The sequence below is a fragment of the Lethenteron reissneri genome, chromosome 58, assembly GCF_015708825.2.
Source record: "Lethenteron reissneri isolate LAM-NWPU_2019-01 chromosome 58, ASM1570882v1, whole genome shotgun sequence".
In the NCBI taxonomy this organism is placed as follows: domain Eukaryota; kingdom Metazoa; phylum Chordata; class Hyperoartia; order Petromyzontiformes; family Petromyzontidae; genus Lethenteron; species Lethenteron reissneri.
In genome coordinates, this window is record NC_083836.1 from 8,590,193 (window position 1) to 8,609,554 (window position 19,362).

Sequence of the window (19,362 nt, forward strand, 5' to 3'; positions counted from 1 at the left end):
CATCTACCGCTTCCAGAAGACGATGCTTCCAAACAGCTGCTAACTATCTTCCGGAATACATCTACCGCTTCCAGAAGACGATGCTTCCAAACAGCTGCTAACCATCTTCCGGAATACATCTACCGCTTCCAGAAGACGATGCTTCCAAACAGCTTCTAACCATCTTCCGGAATACATCTACCGCTTCCAGAAGACGATGCTTCCAAACCGCCGCTGACGATCTTCCGGAAGATGGTTTTCAAACCGGCGCGCGCCGTCCCCGCCTCCCCTTCCGGAAGCGCCCCCACAATGCCGCGCGCGAACAACGGCTTGAGTTTCGGCGCCATTTTCGAGCGGCAGTCTTAGAGCGCCGCTCCGTCGGACGCTCTCCTCGGCGCCTCGCTTCTCTCCCTCCTCCTCCTTCCTCCTCCTCCTCACCGCCGCCGCCTTGCAACCCCAACCCCGCCACGACGTCTCCCTTCGCTCGCATTCTCCCCGCCGACTCACAGTTTGAAGGGTGAGGAGCATTGTCCCGACGATTCTACCCCCACCCCCCCCCCCCCCGATGCTTCTTCCTCTCCCCCCGCTGCGTTCGGGCGAAGTTTTGTGCAGCGGCGTTGGTGGTGGTGGTGGTGGTGTTGTTGTTGGTGGTGTTGTTGGTGGTGGTGGTGGTGGTGTTGTTGGTGGTGGTGTTGGTGGTGGTGTTGTTGGTGGTGGTGGTGTTGTTGTTGGTGGTGGTGGTGGTGGTGTTGTTGGTGGTGGTGGTGTTGTTGGTGGTGTTGTTGGTGGTGGTGTTGGTGGTGTTGTTGTTGGTGGTGTTGTTGGTGGTGTTGTTGTTGGTGGTGGTGTTGTTGTTGGTGGTGGTGGTGTTGTTGGTGGTGTTGGTGGTGGTGGTGGTGGTGTTGTTGGTGGTGGTGGTGTTGGTGGTGGTGTTGGTGGTGGTGGTGTTGTTGTTGGTGGTGGTGTTGTTGTTGGTGGTGGTGTTGGTGGTGGTGGTGTTGTTGGTGGTGTTGTTGTTGTTGGTGGTGGTGTTGTTGGTGGTGTTGTTGGTGGTGTTGTTGGTGGTGGTGTTGGTGGTGTTGTTGGTGGAGGGTGGTGTTTTGTGCGGTGGTTGTTTTTTAGCGGGAGAAGGCGCTAGGAGCGGCCGGCGTAGAACCCGGCACTCAAACACTGAGGGGGAGGGAGGGGGGAGAGGGAAAAGCTGTGGATCCCGCGTAAAAGTTAGCGGAGTTTCGTGTTGAACGTTGCACACTTGTTGCAGCGTGAGGCATCGTTCATTGTGTGTGTGGACTGAATGGGTGTTTCGCGCGCTGTTTGACAGGTTTCAGTAGCGCGTCTGCTGCTGTTAAGAAGGCAGAGAGAGGGATTTGATTGCGTTCTGTTCGATTTGCCTTTGAACCGTCGATGTAAAACCGCGAATTTTATTTTTTAAGCCCTTTTTATATATTGTTGTATACTGTCAGTAACGTGTTGTGGTTAAGGCGTATTGTATGCGTGTAAGAATATACTGTTGTATACTGTAAATATTTATCATGCTTGTAAAGTACGTATCTTATAAATCAAACACTATTGACTACACAACGAGTGAAATATATATGCTGAGGACTGTATATAGAATGTCTAAACAATGATAAACCGTTTTTTTCTTTAAAAAGGCGTCAATTTTAAAATTTTAAAATAATTTAATCGTTAAAAGAAAAAATGGCGTTTGGCTACACAAACATTTTTGTGAGATATAGTAGTAGGTTTTTACCCTTTTAAACTGGTACAAAACTGACACCTTTATATTTTTTTGTGAGAGATAAATAGTAACTGCAGCATGCTTTGTTAGACAGAAAATCAAAGTCTTACATCGTTCCCATTGGCTCGTCTTGCAAAGTTACCACAGATGTGGAATTGAAAATCCGAAGAGTGGCCGGGGGGGGGGGGGCAATGGGAGGAGACGGAGATTCTCTCCCTAAGTTCATGTAAAGAGGGGGGCGAAGGGTGGCCGCGTTACGGAAAAAGTGGTGTCGTAGCGGGGGGGGGGGTGTTTTGAGCGTGCAATTGCATTTACATAAATTATAAATCAAGCAAAAACATCTTAAACCTTGAGATGGAAATTGCCCTGGACTTTGTTTGATCTGGACATGGGATTACCCAGACATTAAGTGTGTAGGGGGTGCAACTGCACCAGGAACCACCGGCCGGACGGGCCCAAGCACCGAGTTATGAAGAAGTGGGAAATTAGACACGAGAGTCCCAGTTTTATTTCTTCCACCGTGACCCATGCCAACCACGCCACTGCAGAGGTTTCGTTGAACTTGGGCATACCGCCACATTCTTTGTTCAGCTTGAAGTAGTTATGGATATGCTTACAATTGTACCAGCAACATCTGCATGAGCACATCTGCATGAGCACATATAGTATCCAAAAATGAAGACATCTGTTAAAGACAATGTGAATTTCCCAACCCATTGGTTTAGACCGGTGTTTGGCCCATGGACCACTCAGCCGATGCAAACATTTCTGCGGACCACCCAGCCCCCCCCCCCTCCCCTAGTCCAAAAACACATTCACTTCTCTCAAAATACCACTAATCCAAAATTATTGAGATTTCCAGAATATAAAGACTATTTTTAATGCAACTATCAAGTTTAGTTTTTTAGGCGTGCCATAGATCTTAGGGTATTTTAATCAGGGTCGTTTAACCTAACTTTTTTTAAATGAAATTTAATTAGTAAAATATGAATTAACATCCAAAACTAAAGGTGTAAACATTGTCACTATACTCTTTGGTTTTTTCGGTAAAGTCATGAATCGTGATTTATTTTATACCTACGTGACTTTACCGAAAGAACCAAAGAGTATGGATTCCTGCAGTCATGAAAGCTTCAAATCAAGATTGTCACTCTATCTGAATCAACCTGAAGGACCGCCCCAGACCCACTAGGGGTCCGGGGACCACACTTTAAGAACCACTGATTTACACTCAACACGTTGAGCCAATGACTTGAATGTTCTCGCTGTCAGTAAAGTGTTTCAACTGAAAGACTAAAGTCCTACTTATTCACTCTTGGTGATTTGTACAATTTTTTTTACAATTCTGTTCTTTTTGCCCGTTCATGTGTTTTATTAATCCCTGTTGTGCATTTTGTGGGTATTTTATAGGAGAAAATGTCTCCAATGGCAAAATCCTCAACGGCCAAGAGGAGGGGAAATAAAGACGACGATGCAGATGACTTTGCATCAGAGCCTTTGGCATCAGAGCAAGCACCAATTTCTGGTCTGTAATGCCTTGTATGTTTGGGCTGCATATGAAACCTCAATTGTAGTTTTTGTAATTTGCCATGTTTTTGGTAGACAAATCACGCTAAGTTGTATATGCTTATGCAAATCTATGATACATTCATGTATTTTGGCTTTCGAGTTCACAAGTCCATGAGGGTTTCATTTAACAGTTGCGGTGTGAGTGGAAATTTATTGTGTGCAAGACTGTATTTGAAAAACAGTGCGGATAAAAACCCAAGAGTGGAACTCAAAACACTTTACTCAGACCCATTTCATGGTATTCACATCCCCACGGGGTTGCACTTGGGTTTTCCAGATGCAGGAGAGTCTCCCGAGGACCGGCGTACCCTGCAGGAGATCCTGGAGAGCATTCCTTCGGCTCCTCCAGCTGCAATGACCAACGAGCCCGGGGCCCCACGCCTCATGATCACACACATCGTCAACGAGAACTTCAAGTCCTATGCTGGGAAACAGGTCCTGGGCCCTTTCCACAAGGTGGGATGGCGTGACTGCACTCGTCAATTTGCCCCCTTCCCCCTGGGCTGGTGAAATTGTCAGGGAGGTCCGAAGTCAAACACTTGAGAAAAAAAAAATCCACATCAGATTTGTACTTGTTCAATACCGGGTGTTTGATTTAACAATAAGTGGACTGGCCTGGAATATTTGTTATGCCCGATGATAGCAGGCAACTGCCTGATGATGCTAGTTGTAATTATCGGCAAAACATCTTAACCAATGGTTAAATGTAGGATTTTTCTCCAATACCGTTGTGTTGACATAGTAATAAATTGGCATATTTGCTCATGTAACAACTTTATTAATTGCCTGTGTCGAGTGGCGCAAGGTTTACGACATTTTTTACTTCTGATTCGTGTTTCTCCCATTAATTTCTTGGCTCCTATAATCCTAGATTTGAAGCTTTCGTGACTGCAAGGATTCATATTCTTAGGTTTTTTCGGTAAAGTCACGTAGGTAAAAATGTTTAATTGATGCAGCAATCGTGCTGTGACGGTTCCACCTGAAGACGGAAGCTTGTGTTGCCTCCGAAACGTCGTGATTTTTATTTATTTTTCATTAATTTTAATTAAAATATTTTACCTACGTGACTTTACCGAAAAAACCTAAGAATATGAATCCTATAATCCTGTGCCCCACCCCTTACACTATAATTGACCAACTAAGTCAACAATCAAATTCAAGTGATTGTTGCAATTTTCTCATTTGATGTTTAAAATTAAATTTAAGACATGTAGAAAAGTGATCTTGTTTATATTAAAAAAGGTCAAGTATACAATATCTGGTGCATAGGGGGAGTGGTAGAAAAGTGGTTAGTGCACTGCAGTAGGAACTTGGTGACCTGAGTTTGATTCCCGGCAAAGGCTAACATGAGCAGCGGTGATATATGAACTGGTCCTGCCCCCCCCCTGATCAACCCGTACTGTCCAGCGCGGTGAAGTATAGTTAAACTGTAAACACCATGACTGATATCGCATGTGGCAGCCTTCATTCCGCAGTGGATTATCAAAGTGCTGTGTATGATATGTTCTTATAAATCTGTTAATAACCTTATGTCCCCATGTAGGTCTAGAAAGTATTCCTGTTAATGTTTGCTGCTCATTTTCATCGTCTCGCGAGCAGCGCTTTTCTTGCATCATTGGACCAAACGGGAGCGGCAAGTCCAACGTGATCGACTCGATGCTCTTCGTGTTCGGCTACCGTGCCCAGAAGATCCGCTCCAAGAAGCTCTCCGTTCTCATCCACAATTCGGAAGCGCACCCTGACCTTTACAGCTGCACTGTGGAGGTCCACTTCCAAAAAATCATAGACAAGGTGAGTAACTCTGAAGGTGCGCAATAGGTGGGCATGTAATAATTCCCACCACGACAACCCATGATTCAATTGTTAGTATTCAGTGTCACTATTTAATTCGAAAATAGCATTGTTTTACATCTCACTTTTATTGGTGAGGTGATGTTAACCTGGAAGAGGAGGAAGCGGTGGCGCAGTTGGTAGTTAGCCCTTTACACGATAAACTCAAGATCTTGACAGGTTCACGGCCACGGCTAATATAAGTGGCGTGTGATATCTGAACCAGGCCTGCCTCTGCCCTGACAAACCCACACTGACCAGGGTGGTAAAGTAAAGTCAAACAATCCCCATGATCACGCCGTGAAGGCATGGGGAACATTTCCCATACTGAGGGAAATATCAGACTTTTAATTACTTCAGTGGGCCACACAACTTATGCCTTAAAGTTATCCAGTAATGTGAAGTAATGTGCGTGTTCACAGAATATAACACGGCCCCTGCACTGACAGAAGGGACTGAGTGCACTACAATTATAAACACAATGTTGCTGGGTTAAACATTCCCCCTTCAGTGCGCATTAGTGAGGTTATAATATTACGGTAATGGATAAATATGTCGACCATTTTGTAAGCCTCGTGTGGTGGCAGTCCGTATGAATAAAATTAGAGAGTTGTAGGTTCCCCCCCCCCCCCCTTTGTTCTAATATATCTCACCGCTTTTCCACTGACACATCCAAGCTGAGCTGGAACCACACCACGCTCCGCTGGCCTCACCAAGACACCTGCATATAACTATTGGCTCAGCCGGGCCAAGACTAATGATGCGTTAATTGCATGTGACATCCGAAACACGCTGACGTCTCGACTCCGTCTGACCATAGCCTGGGCACGACTCGGCTGCCGCGGTGGCGAGATGTTAAGTACCTCGCCTGGTATACAGGAGGTCGTGGGTTCGATCTTTACCCTGACGCCTGTTTATTTGGAGTTTGCATGTTTTCCTCCCTGTGGTTGTGTCAATTTTTCTTCGGGTCCTCTGGTTTTTCCCTCCACATTTAGAAACATGGCGTTTAAGAGTATTTCGCTACTTTGAATTTCCACATGATAAACCACTTCATTGGGCTGTCATTTGTGGCAAATTCGCTTCTCTAAAAGAGCTGTAGAGCTCAGTGGGCTGTACCTGGTAAAATAATAGTTTAATAGCAGTTTATTTAATAGTTTCCAAAAGTGGAAAATAAGTGTTTGTGACTTGAAGACGTCTGATGTATAAAGATGTCTGATGTATAAGAGACGACGAGGTTTGCGAGCGAGCCTGCTGTGCCTTTTCAGGAGGGGGACGATTTGGAGGTGATCCCGGGCAGCGAGTTTTTTGTTTCCCGCTCGGCGACGAAGGACAGCGTGTCATCGTACACCGTGAGCGGACAGAAGGCGACCTTCCGCGATGTGGGGCAATTGCTGCGCAGCCACGGCATAGACCTGGACCACAACCGCTTCCTAATCCTGCAGGTATTGCTGCCGTGAGGAACTCGTTCATAGTTCGGGAGAGCGATGGGTCCCTTCCTGCTGGCCAGACACCCTCCCAGTCATTGTGACCGGGTGCAAGGGGGCTGCGAGTATATGTGGAGCGCACTGAGGAACTGGTGCTGCAGTGGCGATGTTAAATACCTCACCTGGTATGAAGGAGGTTGTGTGTTCGATTCCGACCCTGACACCTGTATAATTGTAGTTTTCATGTTCTCCCCGTGGTTGCCTTGCTTTTTCTCTGGGTCCTCCCGTTTTCCCCTCCACATTTAGAATCAATGTGCATTTTGAGTATTTGGCTGCTATACATTTCCACATGATAAGCCACTTAGTTGAGCTCTCATTTGTGGCCAGGTCGCTTCTGAAAAAGAGCTATATAGCTTAGTGGGTCTTACTTGGTAAAATATAGATAGTTTTTAGTTTAGTAGTTTTAACTGTGGTGTGGACTCTTCGTTTTTCAAAGTACAGTCAATTCTTGGTTTTCCTGGATAATGGGGAACGGAGGGTTGGCCTGGATAAATGGATAATCGAGAGTTACCTGTAAAGGCTATTGGTGTGAAGCTCCGTCGTTTTGATGACTCTTCTCAAAACGTAGATATTGGGATGGAAATGACTGGCCTCGTGGAGCTGTAGCAGCACGTAATGGTTTGTATTTGGTATGTCAGGAGTTACAGACCATGCTGTGCTGCCGCAGTGGCACGTGGAGAAGCGCACGCTCACTGCTGGACCCCCAGTCAGGTTGACGGTTGTATTTTCATCTCAGGAGGTAGCTCATGGCGATGAATACAAAAATACCATATGGATTAAAGCGTGTCAGCCAATGTGTATTTGGTAAATGTTGTGTTCACCATTATTACAACACAAAGGCTATTCTCTACAAAATTTACTTTACAGGTTGCTATAGTCTGCCTGTAGCAGGCCATGTTGCAATGCACTTTTTTCCCAAGTAAGTAATTTGCGGGTGAAAATGTATCTTTTCAAAGTGACATACTGCCTTTCCTGCTGTAGCAGCACGTAAATATTGGCGTGGGCACTTGCTGAAACCTCCAATGTTAGCTTGCTGCTGCAGTTTGATTGGCCCTTTCTCTGGACCCAAAACCTCTTTCTGAAATTATCGTATCTACAAAGAGTTTATGAATGTATTATTTCTCGCACGTGAGTGCAAGGTGCTAGCCCGTTCTCTGCTTGGCATTTCTGCCAACTCCTCAATCCTTTATTTGCACGTTGCACTTCACGTTAATAAATGTGTCTCAGAGCATTTTCACGAGTAAAAATGTACATGAATGCCCAACACAATATAATATACGAGACAATAAAAAATGGCAAGGCAAATATACCCTTTGACGATTTTTTCAATAATAAAAGCTTATTATTCCGATTGCTAACATGCTCATCTCATGTAGTTGCATACAATGACATGTATTGAAAGAGGGGGCTTTTAATAAAAATCTAAATGCAAAACTATCAGCTCTGACGATAGTTGGGAGATCGTTCCGTAACATTGGAGTGAGACGGCTAAAGGAACGGCCACCAAAAGTCATACAGTGAAAGTAGAGAACTACGTTGTAGTGCTGTGAGCTAGAGCAAAGACACTTGGCACGAGCATGGTTCTCTCGAAGATCAGAAAGGCGAGCGTGGTCCGTGTCATTTTAAAACCATGTAAAATCACAGAATTCCCTCGTTTTTCACGAACTTGCCATCCACGAATTTGTGGTTATTCGCGAATCGTACCTGGAACTCTTCACGACTGCATCGAGAGAGAAATAAAGTGATGAGATAAAGTTATAAGAAAGAATATTTATGCATTTAAGGTAATATAATTTTATGTGACATTCACGAGCATCTCCGGAATGTGCCCCTCGCGAATAGCGAGTTGAACACTACTCTCAAAGGCCGTAGCCGTACAGATGTCTGTGGGCGTCTTCAACTGCAAGCCGGTGTGTCTGGATCGGGGGGGGGGCGGGCTGCGTGTGCAGGGTGAGGTGGAGCAGATCGCGCTGATGAAACCCAAGGCGCAGACGGAGCACGACGAGGGCATGCTGGAGTACATGGAGGACATCATCGGCTCGGGTCGCTTCAAGCCAGCCATCGAGGCCTGCTGCCGCCGCGTCGAGCAACTCAACGAACTGCGTGGAGAAAAGGTGGGCATGGTGCTTGGATGCATGAACATTTGCTCGCTTGGGGCTGAGTAGGATTTTTAAAATACCTTTGGACTACAACAAAGATGAGGATTCCCCCGCATAGCCTTAACAGACTGTTGGGGCAATTGCTGTTGGCGAGCACCTATTGAGGCCGGCATGGCACATGAGGGGGGTGGGTTAGGCCAGCACCACGCCCGGTCACCTTTGTCTCCCCTGTGGCGATGTTTACACAGCTCGCAAGGTGCTCATTGAGACAGTCGATCTAGGGGAGGCCCAGGACTGGTTCATATATTCATCATTGGTATTGGCCCTGAGGAGGAATCGAACCTGGGTCGCTTGGCTCTTAGCACGGCGCACTAACCGCGACATTACCGCTCCCCACGAGTAACATTTTCAAATACCTTTGTCAGACCACACACACAGGTCGTATTAAGCCAAGTCCTGCCGTTCTGCCCTAGATTCCCTAGCCCTGGCAATAGTGGGTTATTTAGAGAGGAAATGTTTGGGTTTAGTGGCTTGGTTGTCGGGCATCCCTAACTATCCTTAGCCGCTTCCGGTGAGCATTTACGGTTGATGAGAGTGCGTGCATGCTTGTGATTGTGGGCTCTGCCATAATGCAGCTGAACCGAGTTAAGGTGGTGGAGAAGGAGAAAGACGGGCTGGAGGCGGAGAAGAACAACGCTGTGGCTTTCCTGATGGCCGAGAATGAGATCACCAAGCTCAGGAACAGCCTCGTTCAACACAAAATGTAAGCCAGCTGCTGGGATTTAACTCTTAACTTTTGCCCGTTCCGAGACAACTGCAAGTTGCAGGGTCTGTCCCGTTCACTGCTGAATCTTAGAATTTGCAAGCGGTTAAGCATAATTTTTCTTCAGTGTCATAGAGCCGTTGTTTTTAAAGACATTGTACTCACCGCAGAGAACTGTAGCGACACGACCCCACTTTATGATAGCTGCGCCAAACTGCCACACGCCCTCCCGCACAGCCTTGTGAGAGCCTCAGTACCGATAAAGTTATTTTAGTTTTTCTTATGCTCCCGTTCCATTGAAATACATGTACGTCATCTGAACGGGAAGGGGTTAAGTTTATTTTTTGGTGATATGGGACAATTTTGGAACTCCCATGGCTAAGATTGTCACCTTTGCCCTTCAATCAGGGTAACATTTTCATGGCTTGAATAGGCTGAATGATATGCAAAATAAATCGTGTTTTTGTGCAGTCATTGGTGATGGGCAGAGATGATCAACTCGCTAAACTCAAGAGTCCGGTTTAGTTACAAGCAGCTGACTATTCAAAGAGGATCTCGCTGATGCTGACCGAGTGCCCTGGACATGGTTTTTGGCCCCTCAGTCTGGGCCACCACCTCTCTTAGGATTTAATATTGTCTTCAGTAATTAAGTGTTACAGAAAACTTCAATTCAAGATTGTTACAGTCTGTTGCGGGGTTATGTTGTGGGCAGCAGATGGCACTTCTTTGTTCTATTGTACTCCACTGCTCTCCTGCTCTGCTCCCAGAATTCCTTAGCCTGCACTGGCCAGCTTGGTGAAGTATGGCTAAATACTAGATTTGAAGTTTTTGTGACTGCAAGAATCCATACTCTTTGGTTTTTTCGGTAAAGTCACGTAGGTGAAAAATAAAAATAAAATAATGAAAATAAACTCACGACGTTTCGGGCGCAACACAAGCGCCCGTCATCAGGTGGGACACAACAGTTATTTCTAACTGTGGGACACAACGTCGTAAGTTTATTTATTATTTTAATTTTATTTTTCACCTACAGTGAGGGAAAAAAGTATTTGATCCCCTGCTGATTTTGTACGTTTGCCCACTGACAAAGAAATGATCAGTCTATAATTTTAATAGTAGGTTTATTTGAACAGTGAGAGACAGAATAACAACAAAAAAATCCAGAAAAACGCATGTCAAAAATGTTATGAATCGATTTGCATTTTAATGAGGGAAATAAGTATTTGACCCCTCTGCAAAACATGACTTAGTACTTGATGGTAAAACCCATTGTTGGCAATCACAGAGGTCAGACGTTTTTTGTAGTTTGCCACCAGTTTTGCACACCTCAGGAGGGATTTTGTCCCACTCCTCTTTGCAGATCTTCTCCAAGTCATTAAGGTTTTGAGGCTGACGTTTGGCAACTCGAACCTTCAGCTCCCTCCACAGATTTTCTATGGGATTAAGGTCTGGAGACTGGCTAGGCCACTCCAGGACTTTAATGTGCTTCTTCTTGAGCCACTCCTTTGTTGCCTTGGCCGTGTTTTTTGGGTCATTGTCATGCTGGAATACCCATCTACGACCCATTTTTAATGCCCTGGCTGAGGGAAGGATGTTCTCACCCAAGATTTGACGGTACATGGCCCCGTCCATCGTCCCTTTGATGCGGTGAAGTTGTCCTGTCCCCTTAGCAGAAAAACACCCCCAAAGCATAATGTTTCCACCTCCATGTTTGACGGTGGGGATGGTGTTCTTGGGGTCATAGGCAGCATTCCTCCTCCAAACACGGCGAGTTGAGTTGATGCCAAAGAGCTCCATTTTGGTCTCATCTGACCACAACACTTTCACCCAGTTGTCCTCTGAATCATTCAGATGTTCATTCGCAAACTTCAGATGGGCATGTATATGTGCTTTCTTGAGCAGGGGGACCTTGTGGGCGCTGCAGGATTTCAGTCCTTCACGGCGTAGTGTGTTACCAACTGTTTTCTTGGTGACTATGGTCCCAGCTGCCTTGAGATCATTGACAAGATCCTCCCGTGTAGTTCTGGGCTGATTCCTCAGCGTTCTCATGATCATTGCAACTCCACGAGGTGAGATCTTGCATGGAGCCCCCCAGGCCAAGGGAGATTGACAGTTATTTTGTGTTTCTTCCCTTTGCGAATAATCGCACCAACTGTTGTCACCTTCTCACCAAGCTGCTTGGCGATGGTCTTGTAGCCCATTCCAGCCTTGTGCAGGTCTACAATCTTGTCGCTGACATCCTTGGAGAGCTCTTTGGTCTTGGCCATGGTGGCGTTTTTAGAATCTGATTGATTGATTGCGTCTGTGTACAGGTATCTTTTATACAGATAACAAGCTGAGATTAGGAGCACTCCCTTTAAGAGTGTGCTCCTAATCTCAGCTCGTTACCTGTATAAAATACACCTGGGAGCCAGCAATCTTTCTGATTGAGAGGGGGTCAAATACTTATTTCCCTCATTAAAATGCAAATCAATTTATAACATTTTTGACATGCGTTTTTCTGGATTTTGTTGTTCTGTGTCTCACTGTTAAAAATGAACCTACCATTAAAATTATAGACTGATCATTTCTTTGTCAGTGGGCAAACGTACAAAATCGGCAGGGGATCAAATACTTTTTTCCCTCACTGTACGTGACTTTACCGAAAGAACCAAAGAGTATGGTTATATAACCAGCGTGACTTGAGGGAGGCCCTGATCCAGCAGTGTATTTATTAAAAGGGTTATTTGTGTCCACTAGCGGGAAGTACCTGGCGTTGTCCGGGGGAAAAATATATTTCAAAACTTTTCTTAAAAACATAACCTATACATACACAAATACTCAGCTATTGTGAAAGCCCGAAGTTCCGTTTGTCTGTCCATTTGTCCCTCAACAAAACTTAATTATAAGAGGCTCGCAGAAGTACTGACTCAAAAAGTAATAAAATAGTGGGGGGTAAATAGTTGATCAAGAATGTTTCCAAAATTGTCGACCCCCCCCCCCCTCAAAAAATCTTTTACCTCCCTTAGGCATATATACCTACACACCCTACATACAATAGAGTGAGTACTTTATAGTGACTATTGTATCTGGCTCTACAGTAGTATCATCTGGCTCTACAGTAGTATCTACTGACTATAATAGTATCTGCTGACTTTAGTTGTAGATACTGACTATACAGTCGTATCTACTGAGTACAGTAGTATCTACTGACTCCATCGTACCTACTAACTGTTTTAGTATCTCCTGACTGCAGTAGTATCTACTGACCGTAGTAGTATCCTCTGACTATAGTCATATCTACTGACTGCAGCAGTATATACGGACTGTAATGGTATCTATTGACTAGTATTATCTCCTGACTCGATAGTAGTATTTACTCGCTCTACGGTGGTATCTACCAACTATATCTACCGACTGTCGTAGTATCCACTGACTAGTAGTAACTTACTCTATACCGTATTTTCCCGAATATTGCCCGCATACGCATAGAACCCGCAGACGCATATACCCCGCAAAAATATCGTTTTGTTTATAACAGATTTCAGATAGCCCGCACTTCCATATACCCCGCATGCATTCATATCTTTAATTTCGTTACCGCAGCTTAATTCCATCATATTAATACAAAGTTTACATTTGTAATGCATTCCACTATCAATTGTTAACATTAAAATCATAACGTGCACAAAGAAAGCAAACTAACCGGAAACGAGTGAACTTTAAAAAGTAAATAAGTAACAAAAGTAAATATCCAATAAATAAGTAACACATAACTGGTAGATAAGTAAGTAATTATGTGTATCGGTTAGATAATCATATCTACACCTACGTTTTTGGACTTTCATATTTTCTCGCCCAGCGTAGGTATACGAATTGCTTATCTCACAACTCGTTTTGTTATGCATTACTATTAATGAAAGACAATGACATCAGTAAACGTCGGATAACGTTATCTGTGGGAAAAATAAAGGAATGCAATTTGTCCATTGCGCACACTCATTAAGTCTAGAACAAACGAACGCATTTTTTATTATTCATCGCACTCAGGCAAACCGCTCGCAAGGCCCTTGCGGCGGAAGAGCGGAAGAAGGCGGACATCGAGGAGGCGTCGAAGGATCTGAGGGAGAAAATGGCAGAGCTCGTGCAAGCCAAGAAGGGCAAGGCCAAGGAGCTGCAGGCCATCGACAAGTGAGGAGGGACCTCTGTGGAAAAGACCTTTTTAGCACATGGGATTTCTCCTGTAAAAAAACGTTCTGATTCTGACTACAATTTTCACATGCGATTTTATTGAGGGACTGTCTTTTTGTGGCCTGGATCTCTTTTTCCTGTTTTGAAGCCTTGCCCAATCTTGGGAAATTGTATACTTTTACAATTTGAACGAATATACTTTTATCTACCTTTTGTCAACTTTGCACTCTTATCGTTGTTTGCATTGTTTGTTGTTAGAACTTTGTGACCTGCCCTGATTGGACAGCTGTGAAAAAAGAGCTTCATATCTCATCAAATTTCTCCATGATAAATAAATATTCTGTTTCGGACTGTTTCGGACAACTGGGAACCCACTTATCAGAATAGGTTTTACCCTTTCTGGCAATAAACCAGGTGTTAAGATGTTAAAACACCAAACCCCTGCTGCTGTGTCTTACCAGAGACTAAAACTTTCAGGGTTATTTATTAGTTTGTAAATGTACCTCTCAATTCATTACCTCAAATAAAGGAGCGTTGATTGTATTTTTGCTACTGCTTTCCACAAAGCTGTATTTTATTATTATTATTAGCTAACGGGCTTTACTTGTTTCATCGTAGGAAACTGGACAAGATCAAAGCTTATATTGAGGAGCACAAGAAAACGTTTGTACAGTACGACCTGCAAGATGTTAAGATGAGGGAGAACCTGAAGAATTGTGCCAGCAAGGAGAAGAAGCTCGCCAAGCAGCTGGTGAAGGATGCAGACAAGGTGGGCCGAGTTCAATATCAGCTGCTCTGACGCCAGAGTGAGAACGTGTGCGGAACATGATTTTGTTTTACTCTGAAGTTTTCTATACCTATTGCACATGAGCAACCCTTTTGTCAATATACTGCCAGATGAGAGCTTCTTTACGCTGTGCTGGTGGTCGCCAGTGCGGGTTCGTTGAAGGTGTGGGGGATGATAGGCATGTGAGCATGCAGCATTTGATTTTGCTGCACTGCCCTTTGCTGCCCACCACGTAGCCCTGCAGCAGCCTATAATGATGTCTTGAAGCCCATTCAAGCACTTTGCAGGCTCAAACCTGCTAAACTATCGAGATCTGATAAGATCGGGTGCATTCTGGGTGATTTAGTCATAGGTGCTGCTTCCAATTACGACACTATGTAGAGTTTTGGTAGTGACGGGAAGGTACGCATCTATACACCCGTTCATCTTACGCTCATGTGCCCAATGATTTACATTTCCACAGCTGAAGGAAATCCGCAACGTTCCGGCAGCGAGCGATCGCACAATCAAAGTTTCGACGGAGTGCAAGGCAAAGCTGGAGGCCAGCAAGAGTGTGGAGGAGGAGAAGCTGAAAACCGTGATGGCTAACTTCGAGAAGGAGACCAAAGGACTGCAGGAGGAGAAGGAGGTGCCCGCAGCTCATGGAAATTATTATTGAATCCAGTACACTTCCAATATTGACCGTGCCAATTAGCAGGCTACCATTCACACCACCACCACAGTTTGTTTGAATTGTGATTTGTCGCGTGACGATCCATTCCATACAAAATGTGTATATATATGTAGTGAGTTCAACTGAGTCGCAACTTCCCCTTAACAGAATAACAACCTGTGGTGGTGACCACCAGGCTAACTACACTATTTACAACGTAACAAGCTACTACGGACCAGGTCCAGGTCCGAGTGTTGGAGACTCGTTGAACGGAAAACATAGAACGTAAACGAAGGTTTCTTCAGGATGAACAACGCGGGTCCCTCTGGAGGACCCGGCTTATTCTCTGCGGCATGGCTGGCTCTGCCCTTGGCCACGCCCACCTTCCAGAATCCTCGGAAAGGATCTGGATGCTAACCACGTGACCACCCCTAGCCCCCACTTGGGCCCGTTTGTAGACTTAACTGGTCACGTATCCTCTCGGGTTAACCAGAGTGCCATGGCCTTTAGTAACCTCATCATTCGGCAGGCACTCCCACACCCTGTCCTGTAGGGGTTGGCACTGCACGCCAAGCGTGGTGCCATCCAGCGCAATCAATCAGCGCTCACCAGGCCCCTCTAGGGCTGGTACTACACCCACACCACTGTGGTATCCGCGATGTCGTTACACCGCACGCCATCCCTCTCTAGGGCCGGCACTGCACAGTGACATCCCGCGATATCACTGCATGTATATTAAATAATCTTACCATTTGTCACTCCACTGCTAGATGAAGGCCTCACCATGTAGACCGTGAAGTGTGTTTTACCATACTTCACCAAGCTTATCAGTGAGGGATAGTGAAGGTTAATAAGCCCATCATTACATATTAATTTTGTCAATTATTGGTAACACGAAACAAATAATTTTGCGTCTATATAAACAAGTAGGAAGGAATGTATATATCTCCGGAGAGATCATCTGATGCGTGGTCGGTGAAATCTTATCAGGGGTTGTGGCCAGTGTGAGCCATGTTTCGGTGGCGTGTAAGATTTTTAAGAGCAGCTTCTCTCTCCGTTAACAGGTGAAGCAGCAGGAGCTCCTCTCACTGAGCAAGGAGGTGAACGAGAGGCGCTCCCGCATGGAAGTGGCTCAGTCGGAGCTGGACCTGTACATGAGTCGCCACACCTCGGCCCTGGCTGCCCTCAACGAGGCCAAGCAGGCCCTCACCAGCACCACCGAGGGCCTTTGCGGGCGGAGAGAAAACATACGGAAGCTGGAGGCAACCATTCCCTCGACAGAGAAGGAGCTCGCACAGGTGGGGGGGGGGGGGAACTGTGGGGCAAAGGCTGCTCTTTGATTCGTTTTTAATTGGACACGAATCTGTTGAAAACTGCTTCGTAGGTTTTCGCAGTTTTGCTGCATGGCTCTCCGATGTGTTTTCGGGTTGTACCGAGTGTTGCTTGACGTGAGGTCAGATTTTTTAGGAGGTGCCACGGTATCGTAATATTCAATATCTCACCTGGTATGCAGGAGGTCGTGGGTTCAATCTCGACCCAGACTCCAGTATAATTGGAGTTTGTCTCTCTCTCTGTGGTCTCGTGGATTTTTGTCTCTTGGTCCTCCGATTTTTCCCTCTGCATTTATAAATATGCGTTTCGAGTATTTGGCTGCTATAAATTTCTACATGATAAGTCACTTTGGTGAGCTATCATTTGTGGCCAGGTCGCTTCAGAGTGGGCCTTACCTTGTAAAATATAATAGTTGAGTTTAGTTTTCCCTCCCCGTGTGCTGGGACCTTTTCTTTGAACTGAATTCAAGCTCCCAGTGTGTGGAGCGAAATGTTGGGCATCGTGTTGAACAACTCGTGGTACAACGTGAAAACACATCAGGAGAGCTACGTAGCACATCCACGCCAACCTTTGCAATAGAAAGAGAACGAGCATATGCTGTCCCTTGCTCATTTTGAGCAGGAAGCAACTCAAGTTGAATTCCACGCACGTTGTGGACGTTGGGGATTGTGTGCCCCGTGCCGTTTCGTCGACCCAAACAGGCCCAGCAGGAGCTGGAGAAGCTGGCGCTTCTGGAGAACGCGGCGCGCGCAGAGGTGCGAGCATTGCGTCAGAAGACAGAGGAGGCGAAGAGCTCCCTGTGTGCCTCACGCTCGCGCAACAAAGTGCTGCAGTTGCTCATGGATCAGAAGAACAAGGGCTCCCTTCCCGGCATCTATGGTCGCCTGGTACGCAGGCAACGAGTGCATACATTGGGCGCCGCGGTGGTGAGATGACAACTACCTCGCCTGGTACACAGGAGGTCGTGATTTCAATCCCAACCCCGACACCTGTATATTTGGAGTTTGCGGTTTCTTTCTCTCTGGTTGCGTGGATTTTTCTTCTGGTCCTCCGGTTTTTCCCTCCAAATTTCGAAAAATGCGTTTAACAGTATACATTTTCACATGATAAGCTATCATCTGTGGCCAGGTTGCTTCTGAAAAAGAGCTATATTGCTCAGTAGGCCTGATATGCTAAAATAAAAATAGTTTAGTTTTAAATGTTTTGAAGGATGCAGTGTTCAACAGTGCCTTGTGGAGTTGAACACTAGGTTAGTGCTGCTGTTGTAAGAGCATCACAACATATCAACGTTTCACTGTCTGTCCATAATTCTGTCATCCATCACTATTATAGGTTTTGATTTCGTTTCCGTTTTCATATTCTCCATCTTTCTTCCATCGTAAAGTTGGGTGCCATTACATGTTATGCAATCAATTGGGGTGTTGCGGTTAAGCAGTGATTTGCGTATTCCACAATGAACCTGGCAACATGAGCTTGATTTCTACTCCCCCCACCTCGAACCTGCACTAACCTGCATGGTGAAGTATTGTAAAACAATGACACGGCGTTGGGGAGCCTTTGGGCAGCTTTGCATTGACTAAGGTTGCCGTGAACATTACCATATAAGCCAGTGTTCTTCACTAATTTTCAGAGGGGTGGGGAAGGGGGGCACTTTCGCCGATCAGACATCATCAATGAGAGGGCCGCCAGACATTTGAACCACCATTGGGGGTTTGACAGCAGCACGAAAATGGAGAGTATTTTTAAATCCTTTATATTAAGTTCGCGTGCTTGCTTGCTTGCTTAGGACCGTGCAAATCTTTCGGTCGTTTTTTAACCCACTTCCCGTGATCCAATCGAGCTGACATTTTCCACACAGACTCGTTGTGCCAGACAATTATTGTTCGTGAAAAAAAAATCCCAAAATTTTACACTTTTTAGGCAACTTATTTTTTATTTTACATATATTCAAATAGAACGCATTCATGGCTTTGGCTGAACATCACAGTGCAAGTGCCCAGAGCGTAACCCCTCCACAGGTCGTGGTGGAGTAGCGCAGTTAGTAGCGCCCTCGCTTCCCATGCCAAAGGTCGCGGGATCGATCCCCGCGTCCTCCACAGGCAAATATATTTTTAAATCCTTTATATTAAGTTCGCGTGCTTGCTTAGGACCGTGCAAATCTTTCGCTCGTTTTTTAACCCACTTCCCGTGATCCAATCGAGCTGACATTTTCCACACAGACTCGTTGTGTGTGACAATTAATTTTCGTGAATTTTTTTTTCCAAAATTTTACACTGTTTAGGGAAAACTAATTAAATATTTAATTACCAATTGCTTAATACTGGCAGACAATCATCTGACCCATAGATTGCAGCCATCTCAAGCCAGAGGACGAGAGAACTCTAGCCGCCACGCATATAAAGGATTTAGAGTGAAAAACTTTGTTTTTACGGGTTTACTTGTTACATTTGTGTATGGTCGGGGGCTCGCACGTCAGGGGCTGCACCAAAGGCCACCGGGGGTCCCGCCAGTGACTCTGCGCGGGCCTTGCAATAAGAACATTGGCATAAGCGAATGGTCGTGAAGGTTGGTTGGCAGCGGCGGCTGTTGTGTGAGCTCCCCCCCCACCACTCTTTTTGCATCTGACAGGGGGACCTGGGAGCCATCGAGGAGAAGTACGACGTGGCCATTTCGTCATGCTGCAGTGCACTTGACAACATCGTGGTGGACACCATGGATACGGCGCAGGCGTGCGTCACCTACCTGAAAACGCACAACATCGGTTCTGCCACCTTCATTGGCCTCGACAAGGTGACTCGTTGGCACGTGGGAATCGGGTCTGTATACAGACACTCTTGATGTTCCCTAGCCAGCAAACAGCCCCGTAGCCAGCAAGCGTGAAACGTTGGATCGATACTACTTTTTTAATTGATTCGTAACAAAAGGAAAAATGTGCATTTCACAATCTGTTATGTTT

The 19,362-nt window shown here is 45.5% G+C and overlaps 1 protein-coding gene across 1 annotated transcript in view; it reads left to right on the forward strand.

Annotated features, from left to right (window-relative positions):
• Positions 1-308: 308 nt before the first annotated feature.
• SMC4 (structural maintenance of chromosomes 4) overlaps positions 309-19,362 on the forward strand; it is a 35,439-nt gene continuing 16,385 nt past the window's right edge. Inside the window, exons 1-13 of the mRNA XM_061575292.1 lie at positions 309-496; positions 3,131-3,245; positions 3,567-3,745; positions 4,889-5,080; positions 6,385-6,561; positions 8,553-8,717; positions 9,338-9,465; positions 13,495-13,635; positions 14,254-14,404; positions 14,886-15,050; positions 16,139-16,372; positions 17,108-17,293; positions 19,035-19,196. Of these exons, the coding sequence (XP_061431276.1) occupies positions 3,137-3,245; positions 3,567-3,745; positions 4,889-5,080; positions 6,385-6,561; positions 8,553-8,717; positions 9,338-9,465; positions 13,495-13,635; positions 14,254-14,404; positions 14,886-15,050; positions 16,139-16,372; positions 17,108-17,293; positions 19,035-19,196 (1,989 nt within the window). The 5' untranslated portion in view covers positions 309-496; positions 3,131-3,136. The remainder of the gene's footprint in view (positions 497-3,130; positions 3,246-3,566; positions 3,746-4,888; positions 5,081-6,384; positions 6,562-8,552; positions 8,718-9,337; positions 9,466-13,494; positions 13,636-14,253; positions 14,405-14,885; positions 15,051-16,138; positions 16,373-17,107; positions 17,294-19,034; positions 19,197-19,362) is intronic.